The 24,237-nt window shown below is 54.2% G+C and overlaps 3 protein-coding genes and 1 long non-coding RNA gene across 11 annotated transcripts; all 4 read right to left on the bottom strand.

The window, feature by feature from the left end:
- On the bottom strand, positions 1–8,965 carry LOC138121507 (uncharacterized). 7 transcript variants are annotated; one of them, XR_011156203.1, is made up of 8 exons: positions 8,796–8,965; positions 8,143–8,442; positions 7,446–7,588; positions 5,875–6,003; positions 5,007–5,629; positions 2,957–3,018; positions 2,222–2,354; positions 1–1,260 (listed from the first exon to the last, which is right to left on the bottom strand). It is a non-coding gene; the product is annotated as an uncharacterized lncRNA (long non-coding RNA). The 7 variants fall into 7 exon arrangements; XR_011156204.1 differs by having other exon boundaries at positions 5,007–5,626; XR_011156206.1 differs by having other exon boundaries at positions 5,007–5,144.
- Positions 8,966–12,623: 3,658 nt separating this feature from the next.
- FBLIM1 (filamin binding LIM protein 1) lies at positions 12,624–17,288 on the bottom strand. 2 transcript variants are annotated; one of them, XM_069035085.1, is made up of 7 exons: positions 14,935–17,288; positions 14,432–14,565; positions 14,229–14,340; positions 13,970–14,139; positions 13,698–13,876; positions 13,484–13,601; positions 12,624–13,159 (listed from the first exon to the last, which is right to left on the bottom strand). In XM_069035085.1, the coding sequence occupies exons 1-7, from the start codon at positions 15,125–15,127 to the stop codon at positions 13,046–13,048; spliced, it is 1,020 nt and encodes a 339-aa protein (XP_068891186.1). In that variant the 5' UTR covers positions 15,128–17,288; the 3' UTR covers positions 12,624–13,045. The 2 variants fall into 2 exon arrangements, with proteins under 2 accessions (XP_068891186.1, XP_068891187.1); XM_069035086.1 differs by having other exon boundaries at positions 14,229–14,292.
- Positions 17,289–17,850: 562 nt separating this feature from the next.
- Positions 17,851–21,386, bottom strand: TMEM82 (transmembrane protein 82). Its single transcript, XM_069034888.1, has 6 exons — positions 21,057–21,386; positions 20,901–20,973; positions 20,516–20,690; positions 19,364–19,772; positions 18,600–18,787; positions 17,851–18,493 (listed from the first exon to the last, which is right to left on the bottom strand). The coding sequence occupies exons 1-6, from the start codon at positions 21,133–21,135 to the stop codon at positions 18,428–18,430; spliced, it is 990 nt and encodes a 329-aa protein (XP_068890989.1). The 5' UTR covers positions 21,136–21,386; the 3' UTR covers positions 17,851–18,427.
- Positions 21,387–21,477: 91 nt separating this feature from the next.
- Positions 21,478–23,815, bottom strand: SLC25A34 (solute carrier family 25 member 34). The gene is made up of 5 exons (XM_069034889.1): positions 23,098–23,815; positions 22,503–22,568; positions 22,016–22,168; positions 21,800–21,934; positions 21,478–21,707 (listed from the first exon to the last, which is right to left on the bottom strand). The coding sequence occupies exons 1-5, from the start codon at positions 23,551–23,553 to the stop codon at positions 21,543–21,545; spliced, it is 975 nt and encodes a 324-aa protein (XP_068890990.1). The 5' UTR covers positions 23,554–23,815; the 3' UTR covers positions 21,478–21,542.
- Positions 23,816–24,237: the final 422 nt, after the last annotated feature.

The raw sequence follows: 24,237 nt of genomic DNA, 5'->3' as shown, positions 1-24,237 counted from the left end.
TTTTGATATTGATCAAACCCACGTTTTATTTGTCAGAGCTGCTTTTTGCCACCCGGTCCGGCCGGATACCGTAACCTTCTGGCAACAAGTCCACCTCGCTACTGGTCAAAGTCACCGAGCTGTAGTGGCTTAACAAACGTGCAAATCTCTTGATTTAATCAGATCTCTGACGCACGTGGACTCGATCTGCGGTGGCCCCGAGCCTTGTCCCCAACTCCAGTGGCTGCGAGCCCATCCTTTGGCAGCCCCATGCCTCAGTTTCCCCAGTGATGATGGGCTCTGCCAAACTGGGATCTACTGATTAATTAAAAATCCCAACACCTCCTTGCACGCAAACCATCTATTATTTAAAACGTGATGGAGCCACGTGTGCACAAGAAAATACGCTGCCAACACGCTTCACCAGTGCTTCCAGCGTGGAACAGGGCTCAGCTTTCCATTTTACCTGGTGGGAAGCCCAAGGAGCAGTTCCTACGTGTCTCTGCCTTTAACAGGCTCTCCATTTTGGAGAGGAAAAACCCAAACCAAGACTGCCAAAAAATCAAACAACTTCTCCATGATGAATTCTCCCTCTCTGATGGAGTGCACTTGCTGCAACTGCAATTCCAATTGTTCTTCCTCCTTGCTGGGGTGGCACCTCCGAGGGACACGAGGAAACCATACCAGCTCCCAGGTCCTTCCAGGGAATCTCACACGGAGTCACTGCTGTCACCCAGCCATCTCACAGGACATGCAGGGGCTGGGAGCTGTCGCAAACAAAGCCATCGACTCTGTTGACAGGAGAGGGTTGAGACGAGTGCCAGGAGGGTTCCATGTACACAACAGCCAGCTGGAAGAGGAGCACAAAGGCCAGCTGGTGACGCAAAACAAAGCTCTGGACCATCCCGATAGTCTTCAAATGCTTTGCAGGGAAACCGTTCCCAGTTGCGGCCACACCAGCGATGCTGCTGTAACCAGATCCCTCCAGCTCAGTCGAAGATTTCAAAGAACACAGGCTGGAGACCAGAGCAGGTATAACCCTCCCCTCAGCAGGCCAGAGGGGCTGTGATGAAGGACCGACACCATCCTTGTGTCTGCAGAACGGACACACGTTTGTGCCAGCCCAGTGTCCTGCCACGAGTGACAGCATGACGATCACCCAGGGGTGAGACACGGATGCACTGCCCTGCGTGCTGCCCTTCCCAGGGGCCAAACAGCTGAGGACAAGGGGACTTGAGCTGTTCTCCATGACCCGATGGCCCTCGGCCTTTGGGATACACACTGCAAGGAACAATTTAAATTACTCCTGGGAGGGTGTAGCCGAGAGCCCAGCTATCTCTGGACATCTCAGCCAACCCCAGAGTTAAAACATCTCAATGTTTCTTGGAGAGGATTAAAGTGCCAGGCCATTTATTAGTGAGGGAGAAGGTTATAAACCCATCTCGGCTTGAACACCACGTTCATGTCAGGAAAAGCAAGGCAAGAACAGGACACATCAAAAGAGCCATTAAAGGCGTGAGAAAATGGGGCTGCCATATAAGGCGCTAATAAAGTTAGCAGCTCTCCAGTTTGAAGGGAAAAAAAAAAGGGGGGGCAGGAGAAGCAGAAAACATCCTTGGGGTCCACAGAGCAGCCACTTTTTGAAGAGGAAACAGCAATAAATAGAAGTGAGCAGGCACAATGCTTCAAAAGGCAGGTTTATCCATTTTGAACACGGCGCCTTTCCCAAGCAGAGGAGCTGCCCCGCATTGCCGAGACTGCTCACCAAACATTTCAAAAAGCAAAGATTAGATACCCAACAAGGACAGCAACCAGGGCTCTGTTTGCTCAGGCCGTAACTTCCTACCCTCACGTCTGGCTCAGCAACATCTCTGTGTGTTGCGCTGGGAAAGGCAGACATTACACCTCTCCCTGGCTACATCAACCAGGATTCACAGGGATCCGAGCAGGCACACAGGGATTATCCCCACCACCAGTGCACAGCCAGTTTCTTTGCTTTTTGTAGAAAAGCAGGAGGTTTCCCAGCAAAGAGCCCCAAGAAACAATCAGAGTGTTCCTTTGTTTGAGCCCACCAGCTCCACCAGCCACCATCTTGTCAGGGTAAAATGTATTTACGTGCCTTCCTTGCTCATTGATTGTATTTATTAAAAGAACGCTATGGCAGCTGAGTATCAAATTCGCAGCTAGGCTTTTATCTCCTTTTTAAGCCAGCCTGAATTACTGGCCTAATTTTATTGCTTACCCATTCTGCTTTATGCTCATTTTCTCCAAGAAGGAATTGGTGCTGTTTGATATTTAGGCCCATTTGTTGCCAAGACAGAGGTTATTGGCTTAGGGGCTGAAAACGCTTGGAGCACGGAGCCGGGTTCTGGAGCCTTAAGCAACACAAAGCACAGAGTTATATTAATAAAGCTCTTGATTTCAGTTCTTTTTGAGGGTTAGTGCTCCAGATCTTCCTGATAAGATGACTCTGTGCAGAAAACTCCCTTCACATTTTTGAAATGTGGAATTTAGTAATTTATTTTCCAACGCTCTTCCCTGTGGTGTTGTTATCCACAGTGCCAGGGCTGGGAGCTGCCACAACATGCCACCATTTTAGCCAGTGGCTTAGCACCAGTCACATCCCACAGCCCCAGTATACAGGGGCCCCTGGACTTCAGTTGACACTGAACCCATTTTTATCTCTATATAAAAGCACATTTCTGTTTTTAAAATTCCTTGCTACAAAGAACCAGAGGTTTCTTCAGCAGCAGAGCCCAGTGTGATGGCTGAGCCACACAACCAAAACCCACATGCCAACATAGGACTGCAAAAGAGTTTACTCTCGCTTATGGTGTGGTAGATATATTAGAAATAACACCTTTTTTTAGCCTGCTGTTGGGAAAAAATAGGAATATCACAGTGCCAGCTTCTGTCCTGCCTTCCCTTGCCCCCAAACTCCTGTACAACCACATGCCAGAGAGCTGTGTCTGCTCACCTCACAAGGATTCTCCCCAAACACAGGGCTTTCATCACTAGACAGGACTGTGGCCTTCCAGGCTGCAAAAGATTGCATTTTAAGGGAAAACCAAAGAAAACAAACATAAAAAATCCCTAGTTCCACATGATTTGATACCCAAACAGGACAACTGCAAAGGATATAAATCCCCTAGGCCTGGTGAGATCACTGAATCCTATACTTTGCCATTTTTAACACCTAATTGTTGTTTTAACTCTACATCCAGATGTGATTTTTTCCTGTGTGCAATGCCCAGGGGTTAAAAAAAAATCTCAGAAATTACACTGGAAATGTTACAGGACAAAGCTTTAGCACAAACCCTGCTTTAGCAAACCTGCAAACTACAGGCTGCTCTTCCCACATTCCACATTGGACTGATCAGCACACCCAGCACAAAAAAACCACTGAGCCACCACCATCTGAGTTTTGGTTTCATCAAACACCATTTTGATACCACAGCAACATGAGGGTGTTTAAATTAAGAGGAGCGACCCCATGTCTGTGGAGTTCTCACTCCTTCACTCCAGAGAAAGCACAAAGAGAAATATTTGCGCATTGACACCTGCTGCGCTCGAAAGCCTCTCCTCCAACACGGCACGGGAGAAGTTTCTCGTCTGCCTTTGGCTTTTATTTTCACCTCTGCAGATCTCACACTGCAGTTTTTTAACTCTTTGGGCTAAGAGCAAAGTTTGGAGGACCGTGGTTTTCTCCTGTACAGAGGAGTGGAGGTTTGTATGGCTCTTTGGCACTGGAAATTCAGGTTTTGTTTAGCTTGGAAATATCACATATGTAGCTCGAGTAACTCTTCAGGGTGGTAAAAGTTCAGCATTCAGAAGGCAATTCTCACTCATTTATCCTAAACTGCCAAAGGAAAGTAATTTAGAGTCCCACAGGGTGTGCCAGCCTGAAAAATGTGGAATCATCCCAACAGGCAGCTTCTTGCTCCTCCGAACCTCCCTGCCAGCAAAGGCCTATGAAGAGTACAAGGTGTATCTCCAAACCATCACAGCCCTAATGGGGGAATAAAATCCAAATCCCTGTCCACACTGGCTTATTCCAAACAAGGCTTTAGGCACAGGAGCTACAGCCACTGTTCACACACCAGCTCTACCACAGGGAGCAGGGTATGAAACCTGGCCTGGCCACCTCATCCTCACCCTGTGCTTAATTTTGGCCAAAAAAAAAAGGATAAAGTCGTAGCTGTGCTAGAAATCCCTGCAGCAACCAGTCAGTGAAATCATTTCTCCTAAGGGGCTTCTCCAGGGCCTGGTCAGCCAGTGGCATCCATGGAATCCCGATGCTGATATCCTCATTAAGGGTGGCTAACGATCACCAGCACTCCCTGTGCACTAATGACTGCGGGAAGCTGTGCCTCCAAGTCATGTGTGACCTGGGAGAGACCAGCACCAGGTGCTTTTTATTACCTTTGCAACACAACAAAAGAAATGACACCCAGTAAAGAAGTGTTTTCCTTATTCCTGGCGAGCGAGCAGGACTTTGAGAAATGGAGTAATAAACCAGCTGCATCCCGCGGGAGAAAAGTTCAGACAAAAAAACTGTAACTCAAGGGGACCCTGATCTTCATCAACACAATTTAAGATGTTCAACACTCCCTCCAACCTCCACTGCCTTTGCCAGAGCAAAATTAGGAGGAATAGACTATCTCATGTAGGTCTGTAGGCTTGGAGGGAAAGGGGCCCCACAGTTTTGCTCCCTGGAGGCACCCGCTCTCCCCACCCCTTTTGTGTGTATTTTTTTTAATGTGCCACACATCAGCACAATGCTGACAAGGGCTTTGTATGTTTTCTGCCTATGCAGCAGTTCAAGACACACAACTCTGGATTTTTTGAAAGGGAAAGGGGGAGGGAGCTGCCCTTTGCCGTACTGTTTAATTGCACTGCCTGCTCTTCTACATGACCACAGGGAAGGGAAAAAGCACCGAGGTTTAAAAACACAACCATTTTTAGTAGCCAAAAGGGTCAAACTCAGTCTTCTCACAAGATACAGTGGAGCTCAGAGTAAAACCTACCAGAGACAAGAAAAAAATTATAAATCACCACGGTTTCTTCTCTGGAGTTGGACGTGACCCCAGAAAACAGCTCATCCATCCTCACTTGCTGCTGTTACAGTCTCCACATTTGCACACCTGCCAATGCAGATTCCAGCACTGAAAAAAAAGGAGGGAAAGGTCTGGAAAGCTGGACTGTCGGTTTTTCCACCTGCCAGGAGCAGCTCAATGAAGCCTGGCTGGCTGAGCTCCAAGGAGCAGCGAGCAGAGCGCATTACCAGCCTTCTGGAGTTCCCATCTCACACGCACATGCGTGATACGGACAGCGCTGGCAAACAGCTTCCTTCAAAAATAAGGATGACTAATCCACAGCAGCGCCGCTTTATTTATTTATTTTAAAGGCCACAAGGCAGAGCTTTTTCCAGAAGCATCAGCCTTTGTGAACCAGCAAGCAGTGGGAAGGGGAAGCCCTGGGACCCACTCATGCTCTGCAGACAGAAGTAACCACAGGAACACTGCAGGTTTGCGTGGCCCATGTGTGACACATGCAGACATGGCTGGAGCCTTGTCCCTCATGCTCCTGGCAAGGCCAGATCCCACTGCCTGGGTGACTCCTGGATCCCTGCGTGGTTTGTAGGGATCTGCTGTAGAGGGGGGTTACATAAACAATACACTGTTTGCCTTGGAAACAAAATCCAAACCAACAAGGCCAAAAAAAAAAAAAAAAAAAAAAAAAAAAAGGCAAACAAAAAACCCCCCCAAAAAAAAACACAGAGGAAAAAAAAATAAGGCATGAAACAGCTTTAACCCATAACAGCAGCATCCCCCTGTGTGAGGGGATGTGCTGGAAAAAAACAGGGTACAGGGATTTGGGATCAAAGCAGAGCACCTGAACCACTCGGTGGGCCCAGTCCCCCCAGCAAGGTCACTCTGGCTCACAGGGACACACATTAGTGCTCCAGTGCAAAGCTGTGGTGGAACTACAGTGAAGGCAGCGCTGCAGGAGGTCACTTGGGGACTGCAAAAAGGGAATGGATTAAAAAAAAAAAAAAAAATTAAAAAAATCCATAAGCAGATGTTTACTGACATGCAGCAAATCCACAGCTCAGCTCTGGAAAGCTGCGTGGTCGGAGGGAGAACAGCCCAGTTCCCAGGACGCAGAAAATACTCTGCATCTACAGATTCAGGTTACAGCTTTTAGCCAGACCCACACCCCACCCCACCCCCCCGCCACCCCCCACCAAAAAAACCCAAACCAAATTTGTCATCTTTTTAAGCACTCAGAAACGGAGGTTTGCCACCGAGGTGATTTTGGGTGGTGGCACCATTTAAATACTTACCCACCTCACAGCCAAGGGCTGCGCAATCTGAAATTTGTGAGTGTTTGCAAATGGTTTGGAAAGCTTTCCAAGGAAGGTGCTGTACGATTGTAAATCCTTCCCGTTATTAATAAAAGGGAGCTATTGTTCCAGCTCTAATCAAGCCTTGTCTCCAGCTGGGCAATTTTAAAACGCAATTCAAAACACACAGAGGAAAAAAATAAAAGATCGTGAGGAAGCTTCAGAAAAGAAAAAAAAAAAACAGTGAAGGAGAAAGGGGAGGGGGGAAGGAAAATAAAAAATAATACTCCTGCTATTTAAAATGAATTCCGAGCAGGAGCATGCTGGGGCAGGGGGGGGAATCCCCCCTCCCAGTGCCTGGGAAAGGTCACTTATGCCATCGGTGCCATGGCCACGCCGGAGCAGGGCTGCGGCGCTGCCAGCCCTGCCTCATCCATCTCCATCAGCGACAGCTCTGCTTTCCATTTATTTAGAAAAAAAATTAAAAAAAAAAAAGAACCAAAACCCACCAAGTTGCAAACACCTCCCAGCGCTCTGTTTTCAAGGCCGGGCGAATGGAGCAAGGGGGAGAGGCTTGGAATGAGGCTCCCAGCCAGGGAGAGGTGGTGCATCCTCCGCATCCTCCTCCTCCTGCCCGGCGCTGCGGCAAAGGCGCCGCAGTGGGGGCTCTCCGCCCCCGTGGAAACTTCTGGAATAAGCAGCCAAGCTGGAGAGAGAAACCTTTATAGCCGCAGAGGGGAGAGAAAAAAAAACAAACCCTTGTAATAAAAGGGAGAGGATTGCACAAGGCCGGGGAAAAACAGAGATCTCTGTAAAAGTGAAGCCCCCGAGCGGCTCTGGCAGCCCCGGGTCGGGGGGTGGTGCAGCCGCCTCGGCTGGAAACAAAACGCTCCAACAAAGCACATTAAAAAAAAAAAAAAAAAGAGAAAGAAAAAAAAAGAGAAAGAAAAAAAAAGAGAAAAAATGGTGGTGTTTGGAGCGCGAGATGGTGGGATAAAGGAGCTGATCCCTCCTCCTGGATCTACAGCAAAGCCGGCCATAGCAGTTCCATTTATCCTCTTTTCTTGTGCAATGAGTTGTCTGATCCGGACTATTCGGTTGCATTTGCAGCTTCACTTACTGCGGTTTGGTTTTGTTGTGCTTCTTTTCCTTTTTGTTTCTTTTTCACTGTTTGTTTTGTTTTTGTTTTTTCTGGGTGTACTTTTTTCCTCTTTTTCATTAAAAAATAATCCTTCCCAAATCTCCCAAGGAAAATCTACATCTCTGTGGAACAAATAAAAACATTCAGGTACAAACTTCCATCATGGACTGTGAAAAAAGAGATGGGTTGGTTTTTGTTATTCTTCTTTTTATTTTTATTTTTGGTGGCATTTTTTCTCCTGCTTTTAGGATACATTGTAGTAGGAAACCAATGGAGGAAAACAAAGGTAATATGTATATAAAATCAAAGATATATACGGACCAAAGTTACAGTGATTATATATAATTATAGTTTTTAAGTGTGTGGGCTTATTTTATATTCTAAGTAATCCCTACGAAAAGGACATATCTATAAAAATATGAACTATATAGCAGTATTTAAATATTTATATTTTATATATATATATATAAGTATTTCTGTATCTGCTGAAATAAAAGAGCATCTGTATAGGCCTAAATCTGCAATTCTATGGGAAAAAAAGCAGTATTTTAGGGACGTAGCTTTTAAGAAATAAGAGGCAATGTTATAGCCTGTAACAACACCGTGATGCAGAAAAAAAGGGTAACGCAACATTAAAAATATATATTTAAAACAACAAAAAAAAAAAGCGTGGTACCTTGGCTGCAGCCTCCAACAACGAGCGTGTGGATGTTACGGGATTTGGGTTTTTTTTTAAATGGTATTACCACGTCTGATCACACCAATATATGATTTTAATTAAGCGAATGGCGGGCAAACTGTCGTGGGGAGCAGGCGAGCAGCGATGGCTTCTTCCCACACCACGCCGGCTCCGATGATAAATCAATCCTCGGGCGCTTGGGACTTTTTTTTTCTTGGTGGGTTGTTTTTTTTTTCCCTAAGCACTTTTGGGGATTTTCCATGCCGTGAAGAGAGCGGGAGATGGCGGCTTCAACCCCTGCAAAGGACAAAAGCGGTGGAAAAGCAGAGAATTAGGCATAAAACTACCCACCTTGGGGGTGCGTGTGGTGATGATGAAGGGGAGGGTGAGGGGCGTGTGGAAAGCGCAATTCCGGGCCAAAAACCTTTGGCTGTGAGGGATAAAATAACATTTTAAGGGTAACACTGGGGGACCGGGGGGTAGTAGGGGTGAGGCAGCGGTGGCCTGAGGTGAGGGGAGAAGACCGGGGACTCTGCCATGGCCGAGTGAAAATGCGCCATTTCTGGCCATTTTCACATCCTTTTTCACAGGCGGCGAGGAGAAAAGGGCAGGAGGGATGGGGGAGAAGAAGAAGGTCAGGTTTCACCCACAACTCTTTCGCCGCCCGCCCGAAGGGGATTCACACAGGATCAGAGCCCCTCCGCCGTGCCCGTGCCGCGCCGACCCCGCCGCCGCTCCTCGCCCGTCGTTCCCCCCGCTCTCCGCCGCCATTTTGTCGCCTCAGTGCCGCTCCTGCGGCCCCGCCGGGCGGCCATTTTGTGAAGCGAGCGGGGGGGGGGGGGGGGGGGGCAGCGCCTGAGGGGCAGCCCCGGCCGGCGCCGCCTTTTGTCAGCCCAAACCCTCCTTTTCCTCCTCGTTTTTTCTTTTTTCTTCAGGGATTTCTCTTTTTCCTCACGAAACACTTTGTCCTTAACTCCCCGTCTAGAGCCCGATCGCTTCAGAAAAAAAAAAAAAAAAAAAATCCATACTCAGACGAAGCAATCCAATAAATGAGATTAAAGCATATTCTCCAGTTTGGCTGTGAGGAAAAGTTTAGCCACACTGAGAATTAAGGGATATATTATTATATTATATATATTTATTCCTCGTCCTTCTCCACTTCTTTACACCAGTGATAAATCCCTGAGGTCAATCATCCACCTTGACAAAGGGGATAACCTCTTCGAAAAATATCCCATGTTTTTATTTAAATAAAACACCTCACTCATACTGCTCTAGTGGACGTTCGAGCAAAATAAAGATATAACTTGAAGCACTCAAAGCCAAATCTGGGTGAAAATCGGTAATTTTCAGGAAACAGGGCTGCAGGATGCTGTAATCGCTGATACGATGAAGGAAATCTGGGAGATGAAATAGCAAAACGCTGCTCGCAGGCATGTGCTATGCATCTGTTTTCAGAAATAGGGTGGGTTGGGCTTTTTATCCTTTATTTTATAAAGAAGCCAGTGTAGCACTCGCAGCCTGGTAACGCGCTTGCGCACTCACCTCATCCCTTTCCCCTCCTGCTATCAAAACCAATGTGTTTTAAAACTACAGTGTGGCAGTGGGTGGTTCCGTTTTGCCAGGAAAATTGGGAAAAAAAGGAGAATATTAGCATACAATTTTATATATATATATATATATGCATATATCCCACCTGTGCTGCATGAGCTGGAGAAATCCAGACTTGGGCTGTTCCTGCTATAATCCCTGCTGGTTTTTGTCTCTCCCAGAATCAGCAGGATCAGACTGCTTTTCATTTAAGAAATATAATTTTTTTTAGGCTGTGTCAAAGACAGGAAAGTGCAGAAAATAAGTCTGAATGCTCTATGGGGAAGAACAACGCTGCAGGGAGCTGGCTGGGATGTGGCTGCCATTAACCTGGGATCTAAAGGAAAAACCCAGTTTTCTTGCAGCTCTTTCTATCTTATTTGAGAAAAACCATCACCAGCACCCAACCCTGTTCCCAGCACCTTTTCCAGCCCCTCTATCATCCCACTTTCCTTGTGCCACACTATAAATCTTCCATTTTCCAAAGAAACCTGCAAAAAGGGTGTTTTTTTCTAAAATGAAACAACACTTAAACCACTAATTTAAAACCACTACAGCTGTGCCTGGCAGCTCCTTCTTCAATTCAAAACCTCTTTTTAAAAAATCAGGCAGTCCTTTGAGTTGTAAAAAGATAACCTTTGGGGTTTTTTTATGGGATGCACCATTGTATTCCTGGGAGCAAGTTGGCCTCGCAGCAGAGCAAGATATCAGATGCCTTCGCTGGGAAAGCCCGAGGAAATTTTATCCGCGGGCCGCACCCAGCCTGAAGTGAGGAAATATTTGCATTTGCTGCTCCTTGGAAGGCAGCCAGGTCCTTCCCGCTCTCCTCGGCCTGCCAACTGGGATTGCAAGAGCTGACGGGGCTATTGCAGCAGCCAAGGGAAGGGCCGGAGCAGTTCAGAGCGCTGGGATCCTCGCTGCCCTTTGGCACTGCTACAGGGACAAGAGGAGGGACATCGAGCGGGTTTTACACCTGGGTGGTCCCGGGGGGGACTCCACAAAGCTTTGGAGCCCCAAAATGTTATTTTTCCAGGCAGGATATGTGGTTGGATTATTTTTGCAGACCTGGGTGCTTGCAGAAGAACTCGTGACAGGGTGAGAAGCCCAAGGACAGGCTGAGCCATTGCAGCCAATCTGGGTTTGCTCGGCAGTGGGACAGGATCCAGCTCCTGCAGTCTCACCCCTGCAGGATCTCCTGCATGCGGCTCAGAATTCCTCGAGCTCCTCCCGAGGGAGGCTTTTCAGGCAAAGCAGTGCTCCCCGCACCTCGGCTCACAGCGTTTTTCCCTTTATCTGGGAAGAAGATGGCTTAAATCAGCCTTTTTGTCCTCTTATGTGTGTCCATGTATCCCTGTCCCTTGTCACCCTCCACTCCTGAAAAATCACACCAAATCTGGCCACGTCACATCCCTTCACCATGCTGCCAAACTCTCCAGCCGTGCCTTTCCTTTCTCCCTGCTTTCCAGGACCTTCTCCAAGGCTGCCTGTAAATAAAAGCATTTCCCTGCCTACCTCCAGCCAAAAATTCCGCAGTCCCGGTGCCAACAGCCCATCCTGGAAGGCTCCAAGGGGGAAATACCCAACTCCTTCCCACCATTCCTCTGCGGAAGGGTAGTGCAGCTTGCAATAACACATCCAAAACACCACTCAGCGTTGCACTTCCATCCTCCCCAAAAACCTCGCGTGGAAAAATATCCATATTACAAAAAGCAAGCAGCCCTTTGCCCTCTGGACCTTCTTTTTCCTGCTCCCTTTGGCCACTGCCACATCTTTTTACTTTTTTAGCATCATTTTGATGCCTTTTTTACTTTTTTAGCATCATTTTGATGCCAGATTTTCCTCACAGTGCAAGAAGCTTTGGAAAGTGAGAGCTGACATGGAGCACGGGAATTTCCTGGCATGGGACAAGGAGTTCCCACCCAACTGGACCCAAAACCACCAACTTACGTGACTGGGACAGACCACAACTTATTTATAAATATGTTTAAAGCGAGTTATGACCTGATTGATGGCCCGGAGATGCTCGTTAACAAACGCTGAGTAATAAGCTTTGTAGACGGGGAAGAGTCATCAGGAAATAGTTATTGATGTGATTAATTAACCATCATTAACCCCTTCACTCATAAAGACGGCACACGCTGGAGAGATGTTGTATGTGACCCAGGAGCTGCTGGTCTGGTGGTTGTTTTCTTTACTTACAGCTCCCATTTTCCATCAGGAAAGCATTAAACATCATCTCACATGCTCTTGCTATTTTCTGCTCTTGATTTGTGGCTTTTTAAGCACTTTCGGTTAAAAAGAAAGTTAAAAAGTTTCTCTGCGTGGTTTGCAACGCCCTCGCAAACAAAACCACCAAGCACCAGCAACATCGGTTGCACAGATGTTGGGCACGCAGAGAAACATTTCTGCTGGTTTGAGGCCTGGACTGAGAGAAGATCAAAAAGCTTCCACTGGCAGAGCGATATAATCTTGGATAACACACAGAAATGGGGCTGTCCATCTTTCCCCGCATCCCGGCCCTGCGGGATGCTTTTAGCTCGAGTTTTGGTGCCTGATGGAGGAATTTGTGCTCTGGCTGCCCTCTACCGGCTTCAGGACAGTCAGTCAGCAAAAAAAACCTCAAACCACACCAAAACCTCTTTTATCAACACCGCGGCACATCGCCAAATCCCAAATCCACCCTAAAAACCAACTCAGCTCTCCCCCAGGTGACAGCAGCATCTGCCAAATCGCTACACCCCAAAATCAACTGTTATGGACCTGAGTGACCCGACTCTTGCCACGCCTAGAAAATCCAAAACCAGCTTTTTTTCCTTATTTTTAAACTTGGATTTGATAGGCTTGGAACGCAGGGTGGATGAAAGGAATGAGAGTTTTTAAACTTGGGGTTTTATTTAACTTTGAGTAACTAAATCAGTGCCCGTTCTCCACAGAGAGAAACACTTCAGTGAAACCCCAAGGAAGCTCAAGAAGAAAGAAACACCACCCAAGAAAACCAAACTGGCCTTTAAAAAAGGAGTTTAAAAAAAGAAATACGGATTAAAACCTTCACTCCTCTGCCATTGCTGCTCTGTCAGGGCATTTTATGTTCATGATGAGCGCAGAGCTGTGCCGGGACATATCCACAATTCTCCACCCCGCCAGCCCACCGGGTCAGGGTCCTGGGGACATTTTGGTGATGAAAACCCAGTTCTGCAGTAATTTGGAGGTGCAGCAAGCACCCAGGGTCAGCCACAGGGCGCATCCCAGTGGGAGCACCCCCTTTTTGGTGCCTGGCACTGGAAGAGGGAGATTGATGAGCTGCAGGGTCTCAGCAGGACGACTCATTGCGCCAGCGGACGTGGCAGGACTTGCAGAGGAGGTGGTCGTCCAGGGGGTAGCACCCGTTCTCTGTCAGCTCTGGCGACAGGGGCATCCTGCAGCTCTGGGGGCAAGAGGGGGAAAGGAAGCCACATTTTAGCAGTCCCTGTGTTGTGCTACATCCTACTTTCCCTGCAAAACCCACCAGCACTCCGAAAAAGTGACAAATTACATCAAAAGTGTGCAAAGCTGAAGCCCTCCAAACACATCATCATCATCATCATCATCACCACCCAATTTATTTATTTTCCCTCTCCCCATTACTGGTAAGATAAACCGGGGGCTAAAAAACAACCGTGGGTGCTGCCATCCTGTGTGTCCGTGCTCAGCCAAGGCTCAGTGCCACCTCCTAGGCTTTGGGAGCCCTCCCCAACCCCCGGGGCCATACCTCACAGCGGTAGCAGCTCTCGTGGAAGCTGCGTCCCAGGCACTCGATCTTGTAGGTGTCCTCGTCCTCGCGGGGGACGATGGGGCGCTCGCAGGCGCTGCACACCGCAGCGTATTTCCTGATGGGAGCAAGCAGAAGCAACGTGAGCCCTGCCGGGTGACAGGGACAAGCCAAACCCAACTCCCAGTGTGGGAGACACTCCCCCACTGCTCACCTGTAGAAGTCGGGCACGCAGTACACGTCACCCTGCTCGTCCACGGCAAAGCTCTCGGTGCCGATGGCCCGGCTGCAGGCAGCGCAGGAAAAGCAGCTGGGATGGTAGCCCTTGCCCAGGGCACGGATGATGTGCTCCGTGATCAGCCCCTGGCACTTGGCACATTTCTCCAGCGTGGCCTGGAATTCAAGGGAACACATGCCATGAGACACCAGCCCATGCCCCAAGGGGTGTTCCGAGGGTGCTGGTTTTCCCTGAAGGAGGATGGGTACCTGGAAGCAGGTGTCACACATGGGGCACCCATCTCTCTGGAAGTAGCGCTGCCCGGCCAGGAGCCGGTGGCACGTGCGGCAGGTGAAGCAGTCAGGGTGGTACTGCTTCCGCATCGCCTCCACCGTCGGCTCCTGGGGCCCCAGCGCTTTGTGGCAGAAGGCACAGATGTCTGCAAGAAGCAGGGAGAGTGGTTCGGAGCTGCGTGCCTCAGTTCCCCCGAGTGGGGATGAGCCTGTGCACAGCTGGGTCTCCCCTTACCTCTGGAGCTGTCCCTCTCTGGGTACCCATTCGCATCCTGCCACTGCTGCTTGCCTGCTTGCTCCTGGCAAAATGTGGGTGGCTTCAATTCAGCAGGACAGGTGGAAGGGGCCTGGCAAGTGGGGAAGGGCAAAGCCATATTACTTATGCCCCTGCAGGTGGGGAAACTGAGGCACTGGGGGTCTGTACCCTGTTATCCTCACCTGGAGGGTGGCAGGTGCTGCAATGTCCAGTTGCTGCAGTGCCAGACCCAGCGCCTCCGCAGACAAGGGCTGGGGCACTTCAGAGAGAGTGAGGACCGGTGGGGATGAAGGTTCAGGGGCCACTGGGTGGGTTTCTGTGGCAACAGACAGATGTGGGGGGTTTAGGGGATCAATAATGTCCAGTAACACCCCATCACGATAACACAATAACGCTCCAACAGCTTTGCAGCAGCACTCGCTGACCTGCCCCAAAAGCAAACGCCATCATGGCCAGAGGGGACAAACAGCACCGATAAGCACCCAGCAATGGAGAGCAAACACAGTCCTTCCCCAGCAGCCGGATCCATCCCGGGATGGGTGCAGGGATTTAGGGAATAACCCCCCCAAAAATACCCCCACATCCCCTTCTGCACACGCATCCTTTAGCAAAGCATCCCCACAACCTCCTTGGCCCCATCATCATCCTTCCCCACTGCTCGCAGCCCCCCATGGACACCCCTCACCTCCATTGGGCAAGGCAGGGGGTGACAGCAGGATCTGGGGGTGATGGGTGCCAGGGACCTCGGCACCATCCGGCTGCAGCTCCCGTTGGGTTTTCTCCTTGGTGGCCACGTCCCTCCGTGGTGGCACGAGGGTGATGAAAATGGACGAAGCAATTCTCTTCTCTGCTTTCCCCGGCAACATCGCTGAAGCCATGGAAGGGCCGGATCAGGGGTTGATTCTAGGGAAAATAAGAAAAAAGAGAGTAAAACTCCCGGGCGCACTGGCAGCTCCTGCAGCCGTGTTGCCCTTCGGCATCAACCCGCCTCCCTTCTCCCGGAAAGGGAGAAGGAACCCCGTCCCACGTCACAGCAATAAATGGTCTCGTGCCTGGGAGGGCACAGGGTACAGAGTTCCTGGTGAGGCAGCAGCTGGTAAATCCCATTTTCACACCTCTGTGGCCAAATCCCACCTTTTCATAAGTGTTTGAATCCCCTGTATTTCCTCTTATTGCTCCCACTCACCTGTGATTAAACTCCCCATGGGCAGCACCTTTTAAAAAACAGAGCTGCAATAGGATTTTGCTTTGGCAACCCCTTTTTGGAATGTTTCTACATCCCCATTCCCTCTCTCCTTAACTCCAATTCCCTGCCAGTCACTTCCAGCTCAGCGCAACCCCCCTTTTATTTTCCCAGGTGGGTAAACTGAGGCGCGGTGCTGTGAATCACCATGTCCCCGACATCGACACATCCCCTGAGCAGCACCCGGCAGCACAGGCAGGATGCACCCTACCCCGAAAAACCCTGCTCAGGAAGGAAAAGGGCTGTTTATCCAACTTCCCAATGGGAAAAGCAGCTGGGGCGAAGCTTTGCTTTCCCAAATGGAATGGTTTGAAAGGGGGGGAACCCTGAGGCTTTAGTCAGGGCGCTGTGTTGGTGAAGCAGGATTCATCCCTGAGGTGAATCGGCAGCTTGAGAAATACCTGTGTGATGAGTTCCCAGTCTCATGCGGCTCCGCTCCCCCAAAATCCCACTCACGGCGGTCAGCACATCCTTTCAGGGGCAGACAGACTCCCCGAGGTGGGGGAAAAGCTTCGGGATGTTCCTGCCGGTGACTTCAGCCTCTGACTCAAGCAGGGAAGGGATTAAAGAGGAAAAAGAACCCCGAGCACTTCGCTCCCTCTTTCCCTCCCTCCCCGCCGGCAAAACCCCGGACGGGCTCCGGCGCTACCGGCCTTCGCCCAACTCCTCACCCACCGGAGCTGCCGCTTTTCCTCCTCCCCAGCAGAGCTGCGGAAAACTGGGGGAAAAAAGAAAATAATAATCATTAAAAAAAAACAACCTAAAAAGAAAAAAAAATTTTCTCCGGGGTTAATGAGAACCATGTGCTCATCGCATTCCTCTTTGTGCCGGGGCTGACGGCATCCCGGCGGCCCCGTGGCAGCACCCCCGGGGCCCCCCCAGCCGGGGGCCATCGGGCTGGTCGAGGCTTGAGGGGTGCATTAATGGGGGTCCCCCTTCCCCATGTAGCTCCATCCTGGTTTGGGGTGGCCAAGGCCACACTGGGAGGGAACCCCCCTGGTTTCCCTAAAATCCCCTGGGATGGGGGCTCAGGTGGGATCGATGGGGATAGGGCCACTTATGGGGTATCCCCACACCCCCCAAAAGTGGAATGGGACACAACCCTCAAGAGCTGCACCTCAACTCTGTCCCCTGCCCCGGGGACCTGTCAGAGGGTGCTCCGAGGATGCCCAAGGAAAAAGGGATGGGGGGACACAACGCTTGGTGTCCCTTCTCCCCCCACCCCGAGTGGTGCCACTGTCCTCTTATCCCCCAGCTGGGGGGTGGGCCTTGCAGCCCCCCTGCCATCCCCTGTGTCCCACCGTGCAGCCCCACAGCTCCCTGTCCCCTACCTGGGAGTGCCCTGTCTCTTATGAGGCGGTGGCCACACTGTGTCCCCCTGCCTGGGAGTCCCCCATCCCCTCCCTGGGAGAGTCCCCAGTCCCCTCCTTGGGGGTGGCTCTTGGTCCCCTTGTCTCATCCCAGGATGGCTCTGCAGTCCTTATCCCATCACGTGGGGGGTCCCGTGTCCCATATTGGGGTGTCCCCTGTCCCCTTCCTGGGGGGGTTCCCAATCCCACACCGGGGGTGGTCCCTACCTGAGGTGGCCCCGGTCCCCTACCTGGGGTGTTCGTACCTTGGCGGGCGAGGTTCCCTGTCCGGGGGGTTCGCCTGCCCGGAGGTGGCCCTGCAGCCCTTCGGGGTGACCCTGTCCCTGCCCCCGTCCCTGTCCCCTACCTGGGGAGCCGGTGCGGGTCCCTCCGTGCGCTCCGCGGGCGCGGCGGGGGCAGCGGGAAGGCAGAGCCGCCCGGCATCACCGCCCCTTCCTCCCTCCTCCTCCTCTTCCACCTCCCTTCCTCCTCCCCCCTGCCTGCCCCACAGCCCCGGGCGGAGGCAGAGGGGGGCACGTGTCCTTAGGGTGCCCCATGCATCCCGACTGTCCCATGCACCCCAAAGTGCTCCATGGGTGCCCCGTCTGTCCTCAGGGTGCCGCACCTACCCCGGGGTGACCTAGGCCCCGCGGGTGCCCTTATATGCTCTGGCATTACCCCCTCCCAGGGGAGAGCCCCACACCCCCTCAGGGCACCCAGCCTCCCGGCGTGCCCCATGAGCCCCCCATACACCCCCGGGGTGCCTGTGTACCCCGATACAGCCCTAATACCTCCATATACCCCCAGGATAAGCCCTATCCCCCCAGTACTGCCCCAGTTACCCCCCATACAGCTCCATCCCCAAAATGCCCCATATTTCTTCTATGCACCCCCAGGACACCCATGTGCCCTCCTAGAGCCTCAGGGTGCCCCATATACCCCTACAGAGCCCCTGGTGCCCCCAGACCCCTTCCTGCTCCCCCCCACATTGGGGGCCCATGCCCAGGCAGCCAGAACCCTCCCTTCCCAAACTGCACCCCACCTTCACAGGGCCTGTTGCCCCCTGGCACAGCACAGCAGGCTGCAGCCAGGGGGAAACTGAGGCACAGGGGTACTTCCCAGAGGGTCACCCCACTCTGCCTCAGTTTCCCTTCCCAAGGAGGAGTTCTACCCACCTCCCTCAAAAAGCTGTACCACCACCATCCCAAGTTGCCTCTTTGGCACAACGGGACCCCAGCTTGCTCCGCCCATGGATTTTGCTGGAAAAAACTTTATTTTCTGAGATTTGTAACCCCCTGGAGGCCCTGTGCTGTGACAGTGTGGCCCTGCAGCCAGCGACGATGGGACACCCCTCAGCATCCCGCAGTCCCACTGGGATCAGAGAACAAACCCCAGCAGTTCTGCAACCTTATGGGGTCCCCCCAAAAACCAGGGGCCATGTGAGTCTTCCCCCCGACCTCCTCCATCCCATGGATGCCTTCCAGGAGGCCTTTTTTCCTTAGTCCCCATGGGGGATCTGCAACGGGGGGATTCTGGGGGTGCCCGCTGAAGCCACCCTGAATTTCTGTCTGGTTACACCCCGCGGCTCATCGGGACGTCTGCTCCGATCCGGATCCCGATGAACTATCCAAGCGAGGCTGATGGGCAAAATCCTGTGGGAGATGGAAAGAGAGAAGCAGAAAGGTCCCCACCGTGGCCTCGGGGCTGCCACCAGCCCCTCACCCAGTGTCGTGGCAGGGAGCTGTCCCCCCCTCTCACCTGCCTCCAGCAGGACTCCAGCAGGACCCCGGAGCAGAGCAGGCACCAGAGCTCCCCCAGGAACGACACGAAGACGTGCAGGATGTCAGTCCATCGGCCCACGGTGAGGAGGAGGATGAAGAGGCCGCCCATCCGCACCACCACAGTCCGGAACACCAGCCCCCTGCCCGTGCTCTGCCGGGACTCCTCTGCGAGGACACGGCATTGGGGAGCCACCACAGGGACACTGGGACCTTCCCAGCCCCACAATGGGGACACCAAGCATTCCAGGGGTGCTATGGGGTGGCTTCACATATAGCCCGTGTACCCGCTATACACCTCCAGTACATCCCGTGGACCCCCTATACGGTCCCAGGGCACCCCAGGTACCCCCAGGACATCCCACATACTCTCCATACACCCCCAGTACCCTCTATGTACACCCAGGATATATATACAGACACCCTCTACAGACCCCCAGGACACCCCATATATCCCCAGAATGCACCATATACCTCCTACAGACCCCCAGGATGCCCCATATGGGCACTATACACCCCCAGCAGGGACTATATATACCCCTTATACAGCCTAAGGACACCCTATGTACCCCCTACATACTCCCAGTACCGCCCATCTGCCCCCTATACAGCCCCAGGTGGCCTCCAGTGGCCCCACACACCCCCAGCATCCCCCACATACCCCCCCATTACACCCCCAACAGACCCCACACAGCCCCACGTACCCCCCGGAGCCCCCCATAGCGGGGCCAGCCCCCCACGCACCCTGCATGTAGACGACCAGCAGGGTGTAGCAGATGGTCAGCGGGGTCCAGAAGCGCACGGCCTCGCTGGTGGACAGGAAGTCGCGGTTGATGAGCTCCACGGCGGCCAGGTCGGCCACGGCGAAGGTGAGGGCCAGGGCGCTGCGCAGCAGGCGCGGGATGCCGTGCCCGGCGGCCAGCAGCAGGATGCAGACGCCGCAGTAGCGCGCCCGGCTGTGCAGCCCGTACAGGGCGCAGACGTGCCGGGCCAGGCGCCGGGCGTGCAGCGCCAGCAGCCCCGCCAGCCCCGCCGCCAGCGCCAGGTTCCAGCTCCGGTGCGGAGCCCCCTCCAGCAGGAAGCTGAGGCCGCAGGACACCCCGCAGCCCAGCGAGTACTGGCACAGCAGGTAGAGCTGGCTGCTGTGGGCGCCCTGCAAAGCAGCACGGGGGTCGTGGCATCACGGAATTGGTGAGGTTGGAAAAGACCTCCAAGATCGACGAGTCCAACCGTTCCCCCAGCACTGCCGCGTTCACCACTGAACATGTCCCCAGGTGCCTCATCCAAGCACCTGTTGGACCCTTCCCAGGACGAGGCCTCCAGCACTGCTCTGGGCAGTCTGTGCAAGTGCCTGAGCGCCTTTTCCATGAAGGATTTTTCCCATTATCCAATCTAAACCTCCCCTGGCTGAGCTTGAGGCCATTTCCTCTCATCCTGTCCCTTTTTCCCTGGGACCAGACCCCAACCTCCACTCCTGTCAGGGAGTTGTGCAGAGCCAGAAGGCCCCCCCTGAGCCTCCTTTTCTCCAGGCTGAGCCCCTTTCCCAGCTCCCTCAGCCGCTCCCGGTGCTCCAGCCCCTTCCCCAGCTCTGTTCCCATCTCTGGATATGCTCCAGCCCCTCAGTGTCCTCATCACAAAGGTCCCAGAACTGGAGGTGTCCCAGCAGTGCCAGCACCGGGGACAGGCACTGCCCTGGGCCTGTGCCCATACTAGGACCAGCCAGGCACCATCAGCCTCCTGCCCACTCGGGCACACCTGGCTCAGGTGCAAAGGGACACACGGCCCCCTCCACACCACAGCCCCTCCATCCCCTGTGGATGCTTAACAAATCCACGATTTTCCAGCTCCATCCACACCTCACCTCACCGTGCCTCAGTTTCCCCCATGCCACCTCACCTTGCTGAGGGAGAGGATGGTGGAGACGGCACGCAGGGAGAACTCCAGCACCACCAGCGCGGCCACGCGGGAGCCCACCAGGGCCAGGACACCGGTCAGCACCAGCACGTGCAGCGGCTCCAGCAGCGCCCGCTGCGACGCGATCGCCTCCTTCTCCACCTGCCTCTCCGGATTGCTGGGGACAGCAGGGGAGGAATGCTGAGCCAGGGGGATGTCACCCAAAATGGGGTGACAGCCTTAGTGACATCCCCCTCTGTGCTTTGCAGCAGAGGCTGCAGCCCCTGCCCTGCACCCCTGGGTGCCAAGAGCCATCCCCCAACAGCAGATCCCAAAATCAGATCCCCAAAATCAACCTCCGCCGAGGGGATGAAGGACTGGTGCTTACTTCACGCACTGGATGTAGAGATAAACCTTCAGGAGGCTGCAGAGCACCGAGACGGCACAGGCACCCACCAGCCCTGTGGGGAAAGGCAGTAGTGGGTCACTGGTGTCCCCTGGGCTGTCCCCAGACTGTCCCCGGGCCACCATCGGGGGATCTCACCTTGCAGGAGTGCATCCAGCAGTGCCCAGCCCCACGCCAGCCCGGGCAACGCCGGGAGCCAGGACCCCAGGGAAAACATTTTCAATGGAGAGAAGCCACGGCGTAGCCAGGCCCCGGCTCCAAGGTCCGCGGGGCGGAGGCGGGGAGTGGCCCCCCCCTCCCCCGGCTAGTAAATCATTATTGCGGCAAGCCAGGGCAGCTGGAGCCCCGGCCGGAGGAGATGAGCTCCAGCTGCCCCGTGGAGGTGAAAATTAGGACGAGGGATGAGATGCACATGGAGGGGCTCAGGGACCACCAGCACCTTTAACTCCCCCCCACCCCAGCGCTGCCATTCTCCTCTCCACCCTAAGGCATTGCAGCATTTCAGGTCCTGTCCCCCCACATCTGCACCACCCCAAAGACCCCGAAACAACGCCAAAAATAGAAAAACCTCTTTATTAACATCGGTGGTGGTGGCAGGAGTCTGTCCTACAGCCCTGGGGGCTGCTAGTGCTGAACCATGTTCCTGAGCTTGTCCCAAAAAAAGAGGCTGAGGACGGTGTGGGGGCCGAGGCGGAGGTAGACGGCACCGATGCCCTTGTACAAGCCCAGCAGCCCCTCTTTGCTGGAAATTTGCAGGATACAATCCAAAAAACCCCGGTAGAGCTTGCCCTGGTAGAGAGAGGAGCCAGCTGTGCACCCCTGCCGGATGCAATCCCGGGAAAAGCCGTGTGTCCCCTGAGCTGTGTCCGGAGTGGCCTTACCGTGCCGTCGGCATCCACCGGCTGGTTGTAGAGACGGGTGCTGATCACGTCAAAAGGTGTCATCGTCACAGCCACGGCCACACCGCTCACCATGCCCCCCGCCAGCACCGCCGCCCAGCTGCCCTTCCTGAACCACTGCGGGAAGCGCCGGCGTCAGCTCTTCCCAACCATAAAGGGGGGCGGGCGGCGGCCGGATCCGGCACATTTCCCGCTCACCTGGCGCTCGCAGACCCAGTCCTTAGCGGAGGCGAAGGTGGCGAGCTGCACGGCCGAGCCCACGGCCACGCGGGGCACGGCGCCCGTCACCCCCCGCCACAGCCCCACCACCCCGTGCTGCTGGTAGATGCTCCTGAAAGCGCTGGAGATACTCTGAGGAGGAGAGGAAATCGGGGAAAATGGGAATGGTGCATCCCACCTGGCCAAAATTTCCCACCCCTGTTGGTCATTGGTGACACGAAGCCACTATTGGCTTTGGAGAGATCTCAGGGGGTCTGGATTCGGTATCACAGCCCCACGTGCCTGTCACACCCCCTCTGTTCTCGCTCTGTTATTTATAGCATCATTACGGGGCCAAGCGGCCAAACAACAGCTTTAAATTCCTGCTGACCAAAATAGCATCGTCCCTGCTGAGTCCCGGAGCGTGCACAGACAAGGTGCCACCAAACCCTCTGTGTGCCCCCACCCCAGCCCTGTCCCCACTCACCTCATGGTTGTGCTGGTGGCCCACGGCCATGGCCGACAGTGTCTGGGCTTGGAGGTGGGTCTTGACCTTGGGGGGGACAATGCCAGGTGACAAAACCCCCCAGTGCCCTCGCTGGAACCGGCTGTGGTCCCCCCCTCTTCTTCTCGGCAGATTTTGAGGGGAAGTTTCAGCCCCTCCAACAGACGTGGGGGACACAGCTGAGTAGCCAAGTGGGAACTCCAGACTTTGAACACCGTTTTTTTACCCCTCCCACCCAGGGCAAAGGGACCCACTGCTGGAGCTCTGCAACCTCAAAAAACTGGGGAGACCCTCTAAAATGGGAGTGCGGGGAAACCCCCGCAATTTCTTTTAGGGTAACTTCCTTATGGGGGAGTTCTCTGCTGGTTTTCTGAGGGGGATTTGGGGGAGAAAGGAGGGGGATGCATGCACAGGGCAGCCCCACATTTTGGGGGGTGACGCAAAGCAGGGGAAGAGGGAATGCACCAAGACAGTGTTTATAGGATGCAGCCAAGATGCCGAACCTTTGGGGGGGGGGGGGAGGGTGTCCCCAAAACACACCCCCACCCCACGGCTTTTGGGGCGGAGCAGCACTCACCAGGTACGCGGGGCTGCCCACGATGGCTCCCACCGCCCCGGCCACGGCCCCGGCGGCCACGGTCCCGCCGGGATACCCGGTCCAGCCGGCGTCCTCGGCGTGCGAATAGCAGTAGAAGCGGACACCGTTCATGAGCCCCTGGTAGAGCAGCCCGGCCGCCAGCCCCTTCTGCAGCCCCCGCAGCCCGTCCGCCCGGCACACGGCCACGGCCGCCCGCAGCACCCCGCGGTAGGGCCGGGGGTACGTGCCCGGGGGCTGCAGCTCGCCCTGCAGCTGCAGCCGCGTCTTCACCACCTCCAGCGGGTTGGTGAGGAAGCAGGCCAAGCACCCGGCCGTGGCCCCCAGCACCAGGTCGATGGCCGGGGGTACCCCCCCGGCCGGGGGGCTGTTTGGGGGCGGGTACGGGAATTCCTGCGGGGAGTCAGAAGGGCAGGGGCCGCGGGCTCCCGCCGCCATCCGGCACCTGCCCGCGGGGGCGGCCCCAGGCTCCACCTTCCCGAACAACCGCAGGGAAAAAATCCGGGGGGGGGGGTGGGGGGGGGCGAGAGCGAGCGAGCGCCGCCTCCTGCAAACCAACCCCCCCCCAATCCAGCCCCCAATTTGGGGAAGGGATGTGGGGCAAAGGTCGGGCCTGGGGGTGCGTGTCCGGCCGCCCGACACCGGCGCGCCCCGGCAGCCGCGTCCAGCCGGGCCCGGTCTCACGTGATGGTGCTGCCCCGGCGCAAACAGGGAAAAGCAGGCCAAAAAAAAAAAAAGGCGGGATAAAATTGAAACAGAAACGGAGAGCGAGAGGAATTTTGGGGGGTACACGCAGTCCCCCCCCGCCCCGACCAGCCTGGGGAGGAGGATGAGGACTGACCACCTCGCTGCGCTGGTGGCCGCGGGGGCTTGCGGGGGTCTCGCCGCCTCTCCCGGTGCTTTGAAATTGGAGCTTCCCGCGGGAAAATGCTGCGGGGGGTGGGGGACGGCGGTGTCCCGCCCCCGCCGAGGATTCCTATTTTTAGCGCTGCGCAGGGACCCCCGGGACCCGGTTTACTCCATGGCCGAGGCACTTCGGTGGTTGCTGAGGGGGAGGACGTGTGAAGCCTCCATGTTCCAAGCTTGTCCGCTGCCAGCGGCTTCCTCGGCCCCAATATCTTC

The sequence above is a fragment of the Aphelocoma coerulescens genome, chromosome 21 (assembly GCF_041296385.1).
Source record: "Aphelocoma coerulescens isolate FSJ_1873_10779 chromosome 21, UR_Acoe_1.0, whole genome shotgun sequence".
NCBI lineage: Eukaryota > Metazoa > Chordata > Aves > Passeriformes > Corvidae > Aphelocoma > Aphelocoma coerulescens.
Note: the sequence above shows the minus strand (reverse complement) of the source record. Positions and strands in the feature narration are given on the sequence as shown.

Bases quoted from the DNA above. Each gene is read 5' to 3' on its own strand.
- TMEM82 (XM_069034888.1), bottom strand. From the start codon at position 21,135: ATGTTTTCCCTGGGGTCCTGGCTCCCGGCGTTGCCCGGGCTGGCGTGG. The intron at 19,773-20,515 runs GTGAGGTGGCAT...GCTGCTTTGCAG, and splicing joins CCATCCTCTCCCTCAGCAAG to GGCGCCCACAGCAGCCAGCT. The intron at 18,788-19,363 runs GTGCGTGGGGGG...GTGTCCTCGCAG, and splicing joins GCTGGTCGTCTACATGCAGG to AGGAGTCCCGGCAGAGCACG.
- SLC25A34 (XM_069034889.1), bottom strand. From the start codon at position 23,553: ATGGCGGCGGGAGCCCGCGGCCCCTGCCCTTCTGACTCCCCGCAGGAA. The intron at 22,569-23,097 runs GTGAGTGCTGCT...GTCCCCCCCAAG, and splicing joins TGGGCAGCCCCGCGTACCTG to GTCAAGACCCACCTCCAAGC. The intron at 21,935-22,015 runs GTGAGCGGGAAA...CGCTTCCCGCAG, and splicing joins ACTGGGTCTGCGAGCGCCAG to TGGTTCAGGAAGGGCAGCTG.
- FBLIM1 (XM_069035085.1), bottom strand. From the start codon at position 15,127: ATGGCTTCAGCGATGTTGCCGGGGAAAGCAGAGAAGAGAATTGCTTCG. The intron at 14,140-14,228 runs GTAAGGGGAGAC...TGCTTCTTGCAG, and splicing joins AGAGAGGGACAGCTCCAGAG to ACATCTGTGCCTTCTGCCAC. The intron at 13,160-13,483 runs GTATGGCCCCGG...TCTTGCCCCCAG, and splicing joins AGAGCTGCTACCGCTGTGAG to AGCTGCAGGATGCCCCTGTC.